This window comes from Phaenicophaeus curvirostris, chromosome 34 (assembly GCF_032191515.1).
Source record: "Phaenicophaeus curvirostris isolate KB17595 chromosome 34, BPBGC_Pcur_1.0, whole genome shotgun sequence".
Lineage (NCBI taxonomy): Eukaryota > Metazoa > Chordata > Aves > Cuculiformes > Cuculidae > Phaenicophaeus > Phaenicophaeus curvirostris.
Genome location: NC_091425.1, coordinates 377,620 through 396,890, shown reverse-complemented (window position 1 = coordinate 396,890; position 19,271 = coordinate 377,620). Strand labels below are relative to the sequence as shown.

The following is a 19,271-nucleotide window of genomic DNA, read 5'->3' as shown; positions in this document are numbered from 1 at the left end:
GCACTAAGATATCCTCGTTAGGACATTTGGCTTTTCTTGAGTTTTCCTCGCAAGCACTATGCAGCCCTCACAGATGCAAACCTGTCCCGTCACACCTTTAGGCATTTGAAACCTCTAAGCCTGCTACCTTCTCAGCTCCTCATCCCCGGCAGTGCAGATGCTGACAGGCCCTTCTGCACCAGGAGCAGTTCCCCTGGACAACGCTGAGCCCCAGCAGTGTCCCCTGTCCCCACCGTCCCCATGTCCCCTGCTGCAGAGCAGGGCTGACTCCTCGCAGCCAGCGGGCAGAGGCTCTGCTCCTCCCGGCACATTCAGCCGGCACCGAGCAGGGATCCAGACAGGGAGCTGGAGGAAGGGCTGAAAAAAGGGGACAAGGTGTGAGCAGGAGGGAGGGGAAGGAGAAATGGCTTTGATTTGGCTCAGAGGTTATCCTAACTTGTCACTGTCCTTCTCTCATATGACAGTGTCCTGTGTCTGGAGGCAGCAGATGTCCAACAGCAGCTCCATCACCCAGTTCCTCCTCCTGCCATTCGCAGACTCACGGGAGCTGCAGCTCTTGCACTTCTGGCTCTTCCTGGGCATCTACCTGGCTGCCCTCCTGGGAAACGGCCTCATCATCATCACCATCGCCTGGGACCACCACCTCCACACCCCCATGTACTTCTTCCTCCTCAACCTCGCCCTCCTCGACCTGGGATCCATCTCCACCACTGTCCCCAAATCCATGGCCAATTCCCTCTGGGACACCAAGACCATCTCCTACTCAGGATGCGTTGCCCAAATGTTTCTATTTATTTTCTTCCTTGGTACAGAATATTTTCTTCTCACAGTCATGTCCTATGACCGCTACGTTGCCATCTGCAACCCCCTGCACTACGGGACCCTCCTGGGCACCAGAGCTTGTGTCCACATGGCAGCAGCTGCCTGGGGTGCTGGGTTTCTCTCTTCTCTGCTGCACACGGCCAGTACATTTTCCCTGCCCCTCTGCCAGGGCAATGCTGTGGACCAGTTCTTCTGTGAAATCCCCCAGATCCTCAAGCTCTCCTGCTCACATGCCAACCTCCGGGAGGCTGGGCTTCTTGTGGTTAGTTTCTTAGTAGCTTTTGGCTGTTTTGTTTTCATTGTGGTGTCCTATGTGCAGATCTTCAGGGCCGTGCTGAGGATTCCCTCGGAGCAGGGACGGCACAAAGCCTTCTCCACGTGCCTCCCTCACCTGGCTGTGGTCTCCCTGTTTCTCAGCACTGACATGTTTACCTACCTTAAGCCTCCCTCCTTCTCCTCCCCATCCATGAATTTAGTTGTGTCATTTCTCTATGCAGTGGTAACTCCAGCACTGAATCCCCTCATCTACGGCTTGAGGAACAAGGACCTCAAGGATGCGCTGCGGGAACTTATAACTGGACAGAGCTCTGATGCAATAAATTCCTGACCTTCTGCATAGCAGTTCTGGTGTTACTCATGGCTGGTGTTACTGCCTTCTATATTTTTATATTTCTACTGTTTTTTTAGCTTGTGATCGTGTTTTCAACTCTTTTTGAGTTGGTTGTGGGTTAGGTAATGACAACCCACACTATTGTAATCAAAATAAAGCCACTGCAGCACCTTGTCTCTTCCTCTGACCCTCCCTCCAAGGCTTTCTGGAGCTTCAGGAACAATTCCTTTGCTCATGGCTGGAAAAGAAGAAAGTCCCAGCAGGGCAGCACTGCCAGGCACCAGCACTTGATCCCCCAGAGCTGTTCTCTCTCCATTTCCACACTCTCCTCCTCCCCCCTTGCCTTGCTGTAAGGCCTGAGGGCTCTGAGCTTGGTCACAGCCATGCTGCTTGTGGGACAGAGCTGCCTCCACAGCAGCCTTTCCATAGAGCAAGGGGACCTCCTCAGGGCAGAGCCTCAAGGCTTGGGGCTTCTTCTAAACTTTCTCTCAGGAACTGACTCAAGCATTTGTCCCAGAGGCAATAATCCTGGTGAAACCCCTGCCAACCACCATTCCCAGCACTGGCCTCTCACCCCAGCTTGGAGAGTTTCTTTGTTCTTCCATGAGAGGACACTGATTGAGTAGACCAAAGGCCAATTTGGCATTGTACGGATCAGATGTGAGCGCACACATCATGTCTGTGAGCTGAGATGAACCTGAACGTGTAGAAAGAGCAGTTTCTTCAGTTTCCACGAAGATCTCTGGGACAGATATTGCCTCGAAGTCTCTTCTCATTGCAAGTAACAAGACATGGGAAATCGCCTCAATATAGCACTTGGATGTCCCTCCACGAACCAAGGTCCCCATGTTCATTCCTCATGATGTGGGGCAAGCGTACTTTTACCTGTTCAGGTCCTAGGACATGAGGAGGTGATGGATGAGTAGGGGGTTAGGATGTCAGTTGTGTCTCAGAAACTCAGAATCCAGTAGGAAACATCTGACTGTGACGGGGACGGTGAGGTCAGTTGTGTCTCTGGAGGTGACGGGGCAGCGGCAGGAACACGGCTGGGAAAGGAGCTCTGCCCAAGCCCCCACAGGACCTGTGCAGGGAGAGGGCTTGGGGACGGATGGAAAACACAACGGAGCCTCCTCAGGCCAGGAACAGGCTGGCAGCATCACCAGGAAAATCCCTTACGGTACGGGGGCACCACGGGTCCTTCACACCTCGGCACCTGCCAGGATCTGCTGACAGCATCTCTGGGGCAAATCCCTTGTGTTCCTTCTGTTGCCCCAGCAGCGTCACAGACACAAATCCCTTACAGTCAGGGGGCACCTCGGGCCCTTTGCCATTTCTTCTGCCCACAGGGATTGCATGAAGTTATTACAGTTTCTGGAAATTTCTATATGTGCACAAAAACTGGTTTTATTATAAAAATTTATGACTGGATAAGGGTTTAGTGGTGTCTGGGGATGATGTGCCATGTGCAGAAATAGGTGTTAAGCAGCCTGCGATCAAGCACCAAGTGCAGAGAGGAGCAAATGCAGGTAGGGAGCTTACTGGTAGGACCCAAATACAGAACGATATGGAGAGCTAGGATGATGTCTGGGAGAGGAAAGAGTCACAAGGAGGAACTTGTCAGGAAGAAGGAATGTCAAGGGAAGGGTAGTGGATGGGCAGACTGTTTTTTGAGCTTGAAGATCACTTCTAGAATCAGGCTTCTAGAATATCTTGGGTTGGAAGGGGCTCATGAGGATCACTGAGTCCAGCTCCCTGATCCTCACACGACTGTGTAAAATGGAACCATATCACTAAGATGATTGTCAAGATGCTCCTTGAACTCTGACAGGCTTGGTGCCATCACCACTTCCCTGGGGTGTTCCAGTGACTGAGCACCCTCTCCATGAGGAACCTTTTCCAGATGTCCAGTTGGAACTTCCCCTGATGCAGCTTCATTCCTTTTCCTTGTGACCTACCCTGGTCACCAGGGAAAGGAGATCAGCACGTTCCCCTTCACTGCCCTCCTTGAGGAAGCTCAAGACTGGGATGAGGTCCCAGCCATGTCCCACGCTGGGCTCTGCACACAGCCCTGCTCTGGGCAAGAAGAGAGGCTGGACACGAAGAGCAACGGAAATCCAGGACTCCTGGTTTCAATCCAGCAGATGCCACCACAGACCGTGTCCTCACCGTTCCGTTCCAGCCCCTCTGCCCAGGCCAGGGCGAGAGTCTGAGCTCAGCAGCAGAGCAGCCTGCCCCACACGAGGACCTGCGGGAAGAGGATTATCTTTCTTGTGGATTCTGCAGCCACAGAAATGCTCCCTTGCACTTCTCCAAGGACATCCCTTTCCCCAAGGGAGCATGTCCAGCCTGGCCTGGCTGCCGGTGCTGGTTTCCTCCCTGTGCAGCCCACAAGGCCACTTCTATGACCCAGATTTCTATGTTCAGGCCCTTCTATGTCCATCAGGGAGTGCGAGAGAGAGATAGACCAGTGGAGCAGGGCCCTCTCACTAACTCAGGGGCTGCTGGGGCTGGTGTGTCCGAACATCATCCACCTGCAAACTGCATGGTTGGGGGAACAAGAGATGGGGAAGGGCAGCAAGTTCCTGCCAGAGGAAGGAAACCTGCTCCCCTCACCCAGACAGCAAAGCCCCAGATCCCCCTGGGGAACAAGTACCAGCTGCTGCAGGTGGAATCTAACCCCGAGGATGAGGATGATGGTTCCCACAGCCTAGAATCCTTCCCTAGGCTGCACCATTCTCAGAAAAAGATAAAAACATCCTCCATCAAGAAGAAGAGGAGGGTGATTGTTGTAGGGGACTCCCTCCTAAAAGGAACAGAGGGACCCATTTGCAGACCGGACCCGCTCCACAGAGAGGTCTGCTGCTTACCGGGGGCATCAGGGAAGGAGGGAGCTAGAAAACTTCCTTCCCTGGTCCACGAGACAGACTACTATCCTCTGGTAGTCCAAACTGGTAACGACGACCTAACAAACAAAAAGGCCAAAGCCATCAAGAAAGACTTCAGGGCCATTGGGAAAGTGATGGAGGGCTCTGGGGCACAAGTAGTATTCTGCTCCATCCCAAGGCTAAATAGGGAGGAGCGGGAAGCCAGGAAGAAGAATTCGATTAATACCTGGCTCTGAGCCTGGTGCGAGGAGAGGGGCTTTGGCTTCTTTGATCATGGGGTGGCTCACGCACCCCCAGGCTTTCACGCTAAGGGTGGACACGTGGGTCTCCTAGGGGGGCTAAAGCCCTTGCTAAAAACCTAACTAAGCTCATAAATCGAGCTTTAAACTAGATGTGAAGGGGGAGGGGGTTGAGCCCAGGCTAGACAAGAACGAGCCTGGACGTGGGGAATTGGTGATTGGGAGAGGGTGTGCTGGTGAGGACCACCAGAACCTCACCACACAGAAAGTGGGGGAGAACACACCTGGGGGTGCTCAAGGAGATACAGGCACTCTGGAGCGAGCTACTCCAGTGACCAGGCAGTTGGGAACAAACTCTGTTCCCTCTAAGAGGGCTGAAGGCTCAGCAGCTCAGCTGAAGGGCATTTACACCAATGCATGCAGCATGGGGAATAAGAAGGAAGAGCTGGAAGCTGTCGTAGGGCAAGGGGCCTATGATGTCGTTGCCATCACGGAAACGTGGTGGGACGAGTCATATAACTGGAGTACGGCTATGGTGGGGTACAAACTCTTCAGGTGGGATAGGAAGGGTAGGAGAGGAGGCGGGGTAGCCCTCTTTGTAAGGGAGGACTTGGACTCCGTTGAGATGGAGTGTGGCGATCAGGAGGTTGAGTGCCTGTGGGTTAAAATCAGAGGAGCCCACCAGAAGGTAGATTTTGTGATGGGAGTCTGTTACAGACCACCCAGCCAAGGAGAAGCAGCTGATGGGCTCTTCTATAAACAGCTGCGGTCAATCTCTAGATCAATGCCTCTCGTTCTTGTGGGAGACTTCAATCTGCCTGATATCTGCTGGGAGTACAATGTCTATGGGTCCTAGAAAACAGGTTAGAACCCTGGAATTGAAGATTTCAGTCCAAAACATGAGACTTCTGCACTAAAAGGATGGGTGTGGAGCTACAAATGTGTCTTTTGATCCCTCAAGGGATGAGAACCTCTTGCTTCCAAGAAATGAAGCTCTGGTCCTGAATGCAGGGCTTTAGGCACTCCAGTAGAGGCTTCGAGCCGTAAAGGAGGGGGTTGGATACTTTCCATGACAGTCTGGAGCTTCAAAAGGAGGGTTTGGGTCCTACCAGTGGTGCTTTGAAAGTGAAACTGAGGCTTTGAGCCCGGACCTCGGGTTTCATGCCTGAAATGATGCTGTGGTACCAAAGACAACAGCTTTGCAGCTTGAAATATACCTGAGAGGCTAAAAATGAGGATCTGGGCCTTTACAATTGCAAACAACTCCAAAAATGAAGCTTTGTTCCCGGAAAAGGAAGCTCTGGAAGCTAGAAAGGAGCTAAAAATAAGGCTTTGGCCCATAACACTGAGGTTTTGGACATCCAGAATCAACTTTGGTCCTTAAAAATTATGCTCCGGGACAATGAAATGTGTCTTTAGACTTAAAAAACGAGGGTTGAGACTCAAAATGTAACTATGGGCCTCCTAAGAAAAGCTATAAGTGTTAAAAGACAAGTTGGAACCCTAAAATCAAGGATTTCCACCCTAAATATGAGACTTGGGGCACTAAAGAGATGGGTGCAGTGCTACAAGTTAAGTCTTTTGTCCCTGCGAAGGAGACAAACCTCTTGGTTCCTCTGTTGCCTCAAGAAATGAAGCTCTGGTCAAAACTGCAGGACTTTGGGTGCTCCAATGGAGGCTTGAGGCTGTAAAGGGGGAGGTTGGATCCTTTATGTGAGAGTTTGGAGCTTCAAAAAGAGCCTTTGGGCCCTACAAATGTTGCTTTGAAACTGAAATTGCATCTTTGAGCCCCGACATCAGGTTCTTTGCCCTAAAAAGATGCCATGGTAGTGAACAGGATGGCTTTCAGCCTAAAAATGGGACTTGAGAGGCTCAAAAAGAGGATTTGAGCCCTCACAATGAGGCTTTGTTGCCTGAAAAGGGGGCTTTGGGAGCTAAAAATGAGCTTTTGAGCCCTGTTAGAGGCTTTTGTCTCCAAAATGGAAGCTGTGGACATAGAAAACCAGACATTGTGCCTTAAAAATTGTGCTCTGGGCCTTAAAATGAGTCTTTGAAGATCAAAAGGGGAGGGGGTGGAACTTATGTATTAGGGCCCGTACCCTAACATGAAGCTCTGAGACCCAAAACGCAGTGTCTGCCTCCAGAGCCCCAGGCTGGGAACCGGGGTTTTGGACCAAAACGAGGGGATCTGGCCCCAAAATAGCGCTGGGGGTTGTGGAAGAAGGCGCTTTGGCTGCACAGAGCTCTGGCCCCTCAGTCGCACACGCACAGAACCGTTAAGGCTGACGAGCTCTCCCGAGGCATCAAATCTGCTGGGTTTGAACCCCCAGGGGTGGAGAATCCCCCGCTGCCCTGGAGCCTCGGCCAGGGCTGCCCCGCGCTCACACGAAGGCTTTTCCCCTCCTGTCCATCCCAGAAGGATCCTGCTCCTCTGGACAAGAAGCTGGATGTTCCCAGGTGTCACAGGAGCCGTGGCCAGGTGATAGCTGCGTTCATGGAGCCATCAAGTGCCAAAGTCCTTTCTTTCAATCGTGGCCTCGGTGCCTTGTTGATGTCTAAACTGAGCTCTCTTGTTCCCTAGGTTTGTCTATGAGCATAAAATAGAGACCCACTTAGCAGGCTGCCCCAAGCAGGAGGTGGGAAGTGATGTAAATTGCATTGGGTTTGGTCTCTCTTTATATTCCTTTTATCTTTTTTTCTTTCGTCTATTAATCTATTTTTACCTTGGCCCTCAAATGAAAAAAACATCTCCATGGAGAAGCACGGACAGAGAGCTGGCCAGCTGAAGTTTGCCCTGAGGAGGTGGACGTGGGCACCAGAACACTTGCTCTTCCTCACTAACAAGAGACCTCCACCAATCCCATGCCCTTTCAAAAGGGATTTCACAAAGAAATATTGATCTTCTCCTGGAACTTCCTCAGCCTGCAGAAGAGAAGGCATCGGGGGGACGTTATAGAGGCCTTCCCGTACCTGAAGGGGTCACCAAGAAAGCTGGCAAGGGACTTTTTCCAAGGGCATGGAATGATAGGATGACAGGATGTGGCTTTATGGCCTAGGGAAGATTTAGATTAGACATTAGGGAGGAATTGTTCACAAAGAAGGTGGTGAGGACGTGGCTCAGGTATCCCAGGGAAGCTGTGTGTGCCCCCTGCCTGGAGGGGTTCAAGGTCGGGCTGGATGGGGCTTTGAGCAGCCTGGTCCAGTGGGTGGTGTCCCTGCCCAGGGAAGGGGGGTTGAAACTGGATGGGCTTTAAGGTCATTACCAACCCAAACCATTGTATGATTTTGAAAGTTCTAGAAAGTTTCAGATAAAACGTTTTTCTTAGGTGCACTTTGAAATCTTCCTCTGTAACCACACTGGGAAATGACTACAAGGAGCCATGCGAGGCTTGAAGACTTGAAGAAAACAGCAGGAAGAGAAAGAGCTCATTAAGGCTTTCTGTAGGTTAATGAGATCCAGGAAGGAATTGCTGATGAGTCCTTGAACCTCAGCTGCTGAGAGGAGATGGAACAAAGCTCTCAAGAAGTCAAAAGCAAAGCTCAAAGTTTCTTGAAGTCTTAGTTGGTCTCAGTGAGCATCGTTAGTGACAAAGGCTCCCCAGGGACTCATTAGAGCCGAGAATTGGAGGCCATGATTGCAGGAGGACAAAGGCGCCGTGCAGGCAGCTGTGATGCTGAGAAAAGCCTGGGTTCACTTGGTGAAGCAGAAAGTCCAAGCCCTGACCCCCAGGCCCTGGGCAGGGAGATCTGGCTTTGACTGCAATGATGTTGGTGCCATGAGCCTTCTCACATTGCTGAATTGAAGTGGAAGCAGTTATTCCATGTGATTCCAAATACAGGCCTGTAGGGTTCCTTGAGATGCCAAGGCTCTCACACAGCTCCACGTGCACCAGAAGAGTTGGGGGATAGAAGGGTAGGGTTATTAACGGGTTGGATCGTAGAAGAGTGGCAGAAAATGCGTTTGTGAGAAAGATCATGTCAGAGAGGAGTCGAGTCATTGAGGTGCAATACAGAAGGACAGATGGTTCATAGAACGTTCAAATCATTGTGGATCATAGAATACTCAGGTCATGGAAGAGTCAAGTCATATGAGTGTGAGAGTTTAGTCGGGTATTGGCAGTGTTGGGTCATGGAAAGGTCATAGAAGAGTTCGCTCATAGAAGTTTCATGGAAACATTGAGGCACAGAAAGTGTGCGTTGTAGAAGCATCAGGATATAGAAAGATTGCTTCTGCAGTCACATTATATATTCTGCATTTACATATATTCTGCAGTTCACATTATAGAAGAATTATCCAAGAGTCGTAGAACTGTCAGTTCATAAAGGAAGCGTCTCATATGAGTCAGGTCATAGAGTGTCATAGAGGGGTCAGGTCATAGAAGGGTTTGTTAATGGTTGGGTCCTAGAAGAGTCGGGTCACAGAAGCATCTGATCATATATTGGTCATAGAAGTGTTGGAGCATAAATGATTCATGTCATAGAAGAGTCACAGAAGACCTGGATCGGAGAAAGACACAGCACTGAAGAGTCAGAGAGTAGCTGGGTCATAGAACGGTTTGTTCATAGAAGGCTTAAGTCATAGAAGGACCTGGTCATGTAAGAGATGGTCGTGGAAGAGTTTAGTCATAGACAAGTCGGCTCGTAGAGGAGATATAGAAGAGCCCAGTCACAGATGGTCCATAGAAGAGTCAGCTCATAGAATATTTGAGTCATAGAAGATTTGGGTTATAGAATATTTGGGTCATGGAAGAGTCGACTCATAGAAACTTGAGTCGGGTCATAGAGGGGTCATAGAAGTGCCGGTTCACAAAAGGGTTGGGCCATAGAAGGGCCGTGTCATAGATTAGTCGGGTCATAGAGGAGTCGGGTTATAGAAGAGTCAGGTCATAGAAGAATCACAGAGAAGTCAGGTTATAGAAAGTTACGGAAGAGTCAGAGGAGAGTTGGGTCACAGAAGGCTTGGGTCACAGAAGGCTTGGGTCATAGAAGACATTTTTTAGAAGTGTTGGGTCATAAAAGACTCATATCTTAGAGGATTGGCGTCATAGAGGGTTGGGTCATATAAGAATTCAACTGTAGAAGGTTTAGAGAAGTGTTGGGTCATAGAAGGATCAAAGAAGATTTGGGCTATAGAAAGATCAGGTCATAAAAGGGACAGAGAAGTGCTGTTTATAGAAGAGTCTGGTCATAAAAGTTTCATAGAAAGTTTGGGTCATTTAAGGGTCATAGAGCAGTCTGGACATAAAAAAATTCAGGTCATAAAGAAGTCTTAGAAGGGTCATATAAGTCTTGGGTCATAGAAGATTCACTAGAGTCAAAGAGGGCTCAGGTGACAGAAAACCTGCGTCCTAGAAGAGGTGGCTTATGTAAGTGTCTGGTCATGGGAGAATCAGACCGTGGAAGAGTTGGGTCATAGAAGGATGGTGAGACATAATCTACCAAGGGAAATAAAATCCCCTTCTCTTTCAGACACCCAGAAATGGGATCCTACTAGACAAATTCTGGGGCAAAGCCTTTTGCTCCCCTACTCATCCACTGGCCATTTCTGATGTGGCAGTGGTACCAGCGGTCAGGGAGTTCCAACACTCTCCATGACCTCTGGAAGATGATGGAGACACTGTGACATCTTCCTGTTCCCTCAGCTCCCTGCGATGCTGTCCCTCCTGTCTCATAGACTGTGAAGAATTCCTTTTGCCCAAGAGATCCCTGACTTGACCTCTACCCACTACTGGTCAAACTCCTCCAGAGTCCTACCATGAGTCACAAAGCCCTGTGAGACCTTGATGGGGAAGGCAGGGACAGAGGACACAGTGAACCTCAGATCTGTGACACCTGACCCTTCTAAATCCAGCAGTGCCTACGCAGCGTATTTTTCTTCTTTAACTGTTCCTGAAGCAGCAAAATCTCATCATGGGTCCTTGAATGGACTTTCAAGCTGAGACTCAGTTTATCTGGAGCCTTGCAGTGCTTGGAAGATGCTGTCCTTGACTACCATCTCTCCTGAGCTCTGTGACCATGTCCCAGCTCTGTCTCCCATGGGAATGGCTCCAGCTCCTCCTGCCTGTGCCCCTGGCTGAGGGCATTGCTGCCCATTAGGGATGAAGCCCTGAAGCTGTGGCACCAGGCAAACTCATCCCTGCCATGAGGAAACCACGACCAAGGGTTTCAAGACCCTGTGTGTGCATAAGCTTTGCAGAAGATGTGTCTGGGGGAAAGGGAGCTGAGTGTCTTCCCAGCCCCAAGTCTAAAGACCTCGGATGAAATGCCTGAATTCACTCCGTGGGACAGATCCTCCTACTTTGGAGAAATGATTTCGTTCCCTGTCACCTTTCTGAGGTCCTGTCTAATGGTGAGACAAGAAATTGATTCTCATTCCCTATTATTTTTCTAACAGGAGCAATGACACTGCAGGACAGAAGTGTGCCTGCCCAGATGATGAAGGAAGCATCAGGGATGGCTTCAGCCTGTTTCTCAGAATGTTCCCCTGGAGCCCCAGGGACACCTCGAGGGAGCCCAGAGGGAGCAGAGAAAGCGCTGCCTTGGGCTGCTCCTCTGCTGCTGAGCTGGGCTGGGCTCCTGGCAGGCAGGGAGCTCATCATGAGACAGAAGTTGAGAAAAGAGCCAGGTCTGGCCGGGAGCAGCTCCTCTGCCAAGCCCAGCAGGGCTGAGGGCACTGCCTGCAGGCAGCGAGGGGACAGGAGGGAGCAGAGAGAGGGGAAAGGCAGGTGGGGTGGCAGGAGAGAGGAGGTTTCATTTGGAGAAAACTCTTCACAGCCCTTCTCCAGGTGAGTCTCTGAGTGCAGGACAATGCAGGTGCGGTTGCTGGAGGGATCTCCTAAAGCCGGCACAGCCACAGCCTGTGGGATCTGTCAGGAGGGCTCTTGCATTAAAGATAAGGAACTTCCCAGACTCTGTGTTTTCAGTTCCCTGCACCTGGGGAATTTGGTGGGAGAAATGGAACCAGAGCCTTTCATGCTTAAACAAATCACTGAGACTCCTGAGCAGTATCCTTGAGTGGTCAGCAGGTCCGATAGGAGCCTCCAAATATGTCTCCAGCTGGTCCTCTGCCCATGGACAGCAGCAGCATCACCTCTGCTGGACCCATCAGGCTCAGTCTGTTCCATCCTTTTCTGCTTATCAACAAGACCCTACGTCCAGCTTAACCCGGGCAGATGTTTGTGTAGGGCCAGGGGGATGCAGAGAGGGTCAGATGGGATCTGTGAGCGCTGACAGGGAGAAGGCATGGGACAGGGAATCAGCTCCATTGAGGAAAACCTCCAGACAGAAGGGATAGGATCAGAGATGGAGAGGAAACTTAAACCAGAGATGTTGCTGTTGTTCTCTTGTTCTCTCTGCCAGTCTCTCTGGGGATGGGAGTTGCAGAGTCAGGCACTGATCTTCTGTGCGGCTTTGGGCAGTGCATTCCTGAGGAATTAATTATCTCGTCTGCACTAAGATATCCTCGTTAGGACATTTGGATTTTCTTGAGTTTTCCTCGCAAGCACTATGCTGCCCTCACAGATGCAAACCTGTCCCGTCACACCTTTAGGCATCCGAAACCTCTAAGCCTGCTACCTTCTCAGCTCCTCATCCCCAGCAGTGCAGATGCTGACAGGCCCTTCTGCACCAGCAGCAGTTCCCCTGGACAACGCTGAGCCCCAGCAGTGTCCCCTGTCCCCACCGTCCCCATGTCCCCTGCTGCAGAGCAGGGCTGACTCCTCGCAGCCAGCGGGCAGAGGCTCTGCTCCTCCCGGCACATTCAGCCGGCACCGAGCAGGGCTCCAGGCTGAGAGCTGAAGGAAGGGCTGAAAAAAGGTGACAAGGTGTGAGCAGGAGGGAGGGGAAGGAGAAATGGCTTTGATTTGGCTCAGAGGTTATCCTAACTTGTCACTGTCCTTCTCTCATATGACAGTGTCCTGTGTCTGGAGGCAGCAGATGTCCAACAGCAGCTCCATCACCCAGTTCCTCCTCCTGCCATTCGCAGACTCACGGGAGCTGCAGCTCTTGCACTTCTGGCTCTTCCTGGGCATCTACCTGGCTGCCCTCCTGGGAAACGACCTCATCATCATCACCATCGCCTGCGACCACCACCTCCACACCCCCATGTACTTCTTCCTCCTCAACCTCGCCCTCCTCGACATGGGATCCATCTCCACCACTGTCCCCAAATCCATGGCCAATTCCCTCTGGGACACCAAGACCATCTCCTACTCAGGATGTGTTGCCCAAATGTTTCTATTTATTTTCTTCCTTGGTACAGAATATTTTCTTCTCACAGTCATGTCCTATGACCGCTACGTTGCCATCTGCAAACCCCTGCACTACGGGACCCTCCTGGGCACCAGAGCTTGTGTCCGCATGGCAGCAGCTGCCTGGGGTGCTGGGTTTCTCTCTGCTCTGCTGCACACGGCCAGTACATTTTCCCTGCCCCTGTGCCAGGACAATGCTGTGGACCAGTTCTTCTGTGAAATCCCCCAGATCCTCAAGCTCTCCTGCTCACATGCCAACCTCAGGGAGGCTGGGCTTCTTGTGGTTAGTTTCTTTGTAGGTTTTGGCTGTTTTGTTTTCATTGTGGTGTCCTATGTGCAGATCTTCAGGGCCGTGCTGAGGATCCCCTCGGAGCAGGGACGGCACAAAGCCTTCTCCACGTGCCTCCCTCACCTGGCTGTGGTCTCCCTGTTTCTCAGCACTGACATGTTTACCTACCTTAAGCCTCCCTCCTTCTCCTCCCCATCCATGAATTTAGTTGTGTCGTTTCTCTATGCAGTGGTAACTCCAGCACTGAATCCCCTCATCTACGGCTTGAGGAACAAGGACCTCAAGGATGCGCTGCGGGAACTTATAACTGGACAGAGCTCTGATGCAATAAATTCCTGACCTTCTGCATAGCAGTTCTGGTGTTACTCATGGCTGGTGTTACTGCCTTCTATATTTTTATATTTCTACTGTTTTTTTAGCTTGTGATCGTGTTTTCAACTCTTTTTGAGTTGGTTGTTGGTTAGGTAATGACAACCCACACTATTGTAATCAAAATAAAGCCACTGCAGCACCTTGTCTCTTCCTCTGACCCTTCCTCCAAGGCTTTCTGGAGCTTCAGGAACAATTCCTTTGCTCATGGCTGGAAAAGAAGAAAGTCCCAGCAGGGCAGCACTGCCAGGCACCAGCACTTGATCCCCCAGAGCTGTTCTCTCTCCATTTCCACACTCTCCTTCTCCCCACTTGCCTTGCTGTAAGGCCTGAGGGCTCTGAGCTTGGTCACAGCCATGCTGCTTGTGGGACAGAGCTGCCTCCACAGCAGCCTTTCCATAGAGCAAGGGGATCTCCTCAGGGCAGAGCCTCAAGGCTTGGGGCTTCTTCTAAACTTTCTTGCAGGAACTGACTCAAGCATTTGTCCCAGAGGCAATAATCCTGGTGAAACCCCTGCCAACCACCATTCCCAGCACTGGCCTCTCACCCCAGCTTGGAGAGTTTCTTTGTTCTTCCATGAGAGGACACTGATTGAGTAGACCAAAGGCCAATTTGGCATTGTACGGATCAGATGTGAGCGCACACATCATGTCTGTGAGCTGAGATGAACCTGAACGTGTAGAAAGAGCAGTTTCTTCAGTTTCCACGAAGATCTCTGGGACAGATATTGCCTCGAAGTCTCTTCTCATTGCAAGTAACAAGACATGGGAAGTCGCCTCAATATAGCACTTGGATGTCCCTCCACGAACCAAGGTCCCCGTGTTCATTCCTCATGATGTGGGGCAAGCGTACTTTTACCTGTTCAGGTCCTAGGACATGAGGAGGTGATGGATGAGTAGGGGGTTAGGATGTCAGTTGTGTCTCAGAAACTCAGAATCCAGTAGGACACATCTGACTGTGACGGGGACGGTGAGGTCAGTTCTGTCTCTGGAGGTGACGGGGCAGCAGCAGGAACACGGCTGGGAAAGGAGCTCTGCCCAAGCCCCCACAGGACCTGTGCAGGGAGAGGGTTTGGGGACGGATGGAAAACACAACGGAGCCTCCTCAGGCCAGGAACACGCTGGCAGCATCACCAGGAAAATCCCTTACGGTACGGGGGCACCACGGGTCCTTCACACCTCGGCACCTGCCAGGATCTGCTGACAGCATCTCTGGGGCAAATCCCTTGTGCTCCTTCTGTTGCCCCTGCAGCGTCACAGACACAAATCCCTTACAGTCAGGGGGCACCTCGGGCCCTTTGCCATTTCTTCTGCCCACAGGGATTGCATGAAGTTATTACAGTTTCTGGAAATTTCTATATGTGCACAAAATCTGCTTTTATTATAAAAATTTATGACTGGATAAGGGTTTAGTGGTGTCTGGGGATGATGTGCCATGTGCAGAAATAGGTGTTAAGCAGCCTGCGATCAAGCACCAAGTGCAGAGAGGAGCAAATGCAGGTAGGGAGCTTACTGGTAGGACCCAAATACAGAACGATATGGAGAGCTAGGATGATGTCTGGGAGAGGAAAGAGTCACAAGGAGGAACTTGTCAGGAAGAAGGAATGTCAAGGGAAGGGTAGTGGATGGGCAGACTGTTTTTTGAGCTTGAAGATCACTTCTAGAATCAGGCTTCTAGAATATCTTGGGTTGGAAGGGGCTCATGAGGATCACTGAGTCCAGCTCCCTGATCCTCACACGACTGTGTAAAATGGAACCATATCACTAAGATGATTGTCAAGATGCTCCTTGAACTCTGACAGGCTTGGTGCCATCACCACTTCCCTGGGGTGTTCCAGTGACTGAGCACCCTCTCCATGAGGAACCTTTTCCAGATGTCCAGTTGGAACTTCCCCTGATGCAGCTTCATTCCTTTTCCTTGTGACCTACCCTGGTCACCAGGGAAAGGAGATCAGCACGTTCCCCTTCACTGCCCTCCTTGAGGAAGCTCAAGACTGGGATGAGGTCCCAGCCGTGTCCCACGCTGGGCTCTGCACACAGCCCTGCTCTGGGCTCTGACAAGCTCTGGGCAAGAAGAGAGGCTGGACACGAAGAGCAACGGAAATCCAGGACTCCTGGTTTCAATCCAGCAGATGCCACCACAGACCGTGTCCTCACCGTTCCAGCCCCTCTGCCCAGGCCAGGGCGAGAGTCTGAGCTCAGCAGCAGAGCAGCCTGCCCCACACGAGGACCTGCGGGAAGAGGATTATCTTTCTTGTGGATTCTGCAGCCACAGAAATGCTCCCTTGCACTTCTCCAAGGACATCCCTTTCCCCAAGGGAGCATGTCCAGCCTGGCCTGGCTGCCGGTGCTGCTTTCCTCCCTGTGCAGCCCACAAGGCCACTTCTATGACCCAGATTTCTATGTTCAGGCCCTTCTATGTCCGTCAGGGAGTGCGAGAGAGAGATAGACCAGTGGAGCAGGGCCCTCTCACTAACTCAGGGGCTGCTGGGGCTGTTGTGTCCGAACATCATCCACCTGCAAACTGCACGGTTGGGGGAACAAGAGATGGGGAAGGGCAGCAAGTTCCTGCCAGAGGAAGGAAACCTGCTCCCCTCACCCAGACAGCAAAACCCCAGATCCCCCTGGGGAACAAGTACCAGCTGCTGCAGGTGGAATCTAACCCCGAGGATGAGGATGATGGTTCCCACAGCCTAGAATCCTTCCCTAGGCTGCACCATCCTCAGAAAAAGATAAAAACATCCTCCATCAAGAAGAAGAGGAGGGTGATTGTTGTAGGGGACTCCCTCCTAAAAGGAACAGAGGGACCCATCTGCAGACCGGACCCGCTCCACAGAGAGGTCTGCTGCTTACCAGGTGCATCAGGGAAGGAGGGAGCTAGAAAACTTCCTTCCCTGGTCCACGAGACAGACTACTATCCTCTGATAGTCCAAACTGGTAACGACGACCTAACAAACAAAAGGCCAAAGCCATCAAGAAAGACTTCAGGGCCATTGGGAAAGTGATGGAGGGCTCTGGGGCACAAGTAGTATTCTGCTCCATCCCAAGGCTAAATAGGGAGGAGCGGGAAGCCAGGATGAAGAATTCGATTAATACCTGGCTCCGAGCCTGGTGCGAGGAGAGGGGCTTTGGCTTCTTTGATCATGGGGTGGCTCACGCACCCCCAGGCTTTCACGCTAAGGGTGGACACGTGGGTCTCCTAGGGGGGCTAAAGCCCTTGCTAAAAACCTAACTAAGCTCATAAATCGAGCTTTAAACTAGATGTGAAGGGGGAGGGGGTTGAGCCCAGGCTAGACAAGAACGAGCCTGGACGTGGGGAATTGGTGATTGGGAGAGGGTGTGCTGGTGAGGACCACCAGAACCTCACCACACAGAAAGTGGGGGAGAACACACCTGAGGGTGCTCAAGGAGATACAGGCACTCTGGAGCGAGCTACTCCAGTTACCAGGCAATTGGGAACAAACTCTGTTCCCTCTAAGAGGGCTGAAGGCTCAGCAGCTCAGCTGAAGGGCATTTACACCAATGCACGCAGCATGGGGAATAAGAAGGAAGAGCTGGAAGCTGTCGTAGGGCAAGGGGCCTATGATGTCGTTGCCATCACAGAAACGTGGTGGGACGAGTCATATAACCGGAGTATGGCTATGGTGGGGTACAAACTCTTCAGGTGGGATAGGAAGGGTAGGAGAGGAGGCGGGGTAGCCCTCTTTGTAAGGGAGGACTTGGACTCCGTTGAGATGGAATGTGGCGATCAGGAGGTTGAGTGCCTGTGGGTCAAAATCAGAGGAGCCCATAAGAAGGTAGATATTGTGATGGGAGTCTGTTACAGACCACCCAGCCAAGGAGAAGCAGCTGATGGGCTCTTCTATAAACAGCTGCGGTCAATCTCTAGATCAATGCCTCTCGTTCTTGTGGGAGACTTCAATCTGCCTGATATCTGCTGGGAGTACAATGTCTATGGGTCCTAGAAAACAGGTTAGAACCCTGGAATTGAAGATTTCAGTCCAAAACATGAGACTTCTGCACTAAAAGGATGGGTGTGGAGCTACAAATGTGTCTTTTGATCCCTCAAGGGATGAGAACCTCTTGCTTCCAAGAAATGAAGCTCTGGTCCTGAATGCAGGGCTTTAGGCACTCCAGTAGAGGCTTTGAGCCATCAAGGAGGGGGTTGGATACTTTCCATGACAGTCTGGAGCTTCAAAAGGAGGGTTTGGGTCCTACCAGTGGTGCTTTGAAAGTGAAACTGAGGCTTTGAGCCCGGACCTCGGGTTTCATGCCTGAAATGATGCTGTGGTACCAAAGACAACAGCTTTGCAGCTTGAAATATACCTGAGAGGCTAAAAATGAGGATCTGGGCCTTTACAACTGCAAACAACTCCAAAAATGAAGCTTTGTTCCCAGAAAAGGAAGCTCTGGAAGCTAGAAAGGAGCTAAAAATAAGGCTTTGGCCCATAACACTGAGGCTTCGGACATCCAGAATCAACTTTGGTCCTTAAAAATTATGCTCTGGGACAATGAAATGTGTCTTTAGACTTAAAAAACGAGGGTTGAGACTCAAAATGTAACTATGGGCCTCCTAAGAAAAGCTATAAGTGTTAAAAGACAAGTTGGAACCCTAAAATCAAGGATTTCCACCCTAAATATGAGACTTGGGGCACTAAAGAGATGGGTGCAGTGCTACAAGTTAAGTCTTTTGTCCCTGCGAAGGAGACAAACCTCTTGGTTCCTCTGTTGCCTCAAGAAATGAAGCTCTGGTCAAAACTGCAGGACTTTGGGTGCTCCAATGGAGGCTTGAGGCTGTAAAGGGGGAGGTTGGATCCTTTATGTGAGAGTTTGGAGCTTCAAAAAGAGCCTTTGGGCCCTACAAATGTTGCTTTGAAACTGAAATTGCATCTTTGAGCCCCGACATCAGGTTCTTTGCCCTAAAAAGATGCCATGGTAGTGAACAGGATGGCTTTCACCCTAAAAATGGGATTTGAGAGGCTCAAAAAGAGGATTTGAGCCCTCACAGTGAGGCTTTGTTGCCTGAAAAGGAGGCTTTGGGAGCTAAAAATGAGCTTTTGAACCCTGTTAGAGGCTTTTGTCTCCAACATGGAAGCTGTGGACACAGAAAACCAGACTTTGTGCCTTAAAAATTGTGCTGAATTGTGCTGAAGGCTGAAGAGCTCTCCCGAGGCATCAAATCTGCTGAGTTTGAACCCCCAGGGGTGCAGAATCCCCCGCTGCCCTGGAGCCTCGGCCGAGGCTGCCCCACGCTCACACAAAGGCTTTTCCCCTCCTGTCCATCCCAGAAGGATCCTGCTCCTCTGGACGAGAAGCTGGATGTTCCCAGGTGTCACAGGAGCTTTGGCCAGGTGATAGCTGCGTTCATGGAGCCGTCAAGTGCCAAAGTCCTTTCTTTCAATCGTGGCCTCGGTGCCCTGTTGACGTCTAAACTGAGCTCTCTTGTTCCCTAGGTTTGTCTATGAGCATAAAATAGAGACCCACTTAGCAGGCTGCCCCAAGCAGGAGGTGGGAAGTGATGTAAATTGCATTGGGTTTGGTCTCTCTTTATATTCCTTTTATCTTTTTTTCTTTCGTCTATTAATCTATTTTTATCTTGGCCCTCAAATGAAAAAAACATCTCCATGGAGAAGCACGGACAGAGAGCTGGCCAGCTGAAGTTTGCCCAGAGGAGGTGGACTTCGGCACCAGAACACTTGCTCTTCCTCACTAACAAGAGACCTCCACCAATCCCATGCCCTTTCAAAAGGGATTTCACAAAGAAATATTGATCTTCTCCTGGAACTTCCTCAGCCTGCAGAAGAGAAGG

The 19,271-nt window shown here is 50.9% G+C and overlaps 2 protein-coding genes across 2 annotated transcripts; both read left to right on the top strand.

Annotated features, from left to right (window-relative positions):
- The first annotated feature begins 487 nt into the window (after positions 1-487).
- On the top strand, positions 488-1,429 carry LOC138732600 (olfactory receptor 14A16-like). The gene has a single exon (XM_069879241.1). The coding sequence runs from the start codon at positions 488-490 to the stop codon at positions 1,427-1,429; it is 942 nt and encodes a 313-aa protein (XP_069735342.1).
- Positions 1,430-12,491: 11,062 nt separating this feature from the next.
- LOC138732599 (olfactory receptor 14A16-like) lies at positions 12,492-13,433 on the top strand. Its single transcript, XM_069879240.1, has one exon. The coding sequence runs from the start codon at positions 12,492-12,494 to the stop codon at positions 13,431-13,433; it is 942 nt and encodes a 313-aa protein (XP_069735341.1).
- Positions 13,434-19,271: the final 5,838 nt, after the last annotated feature.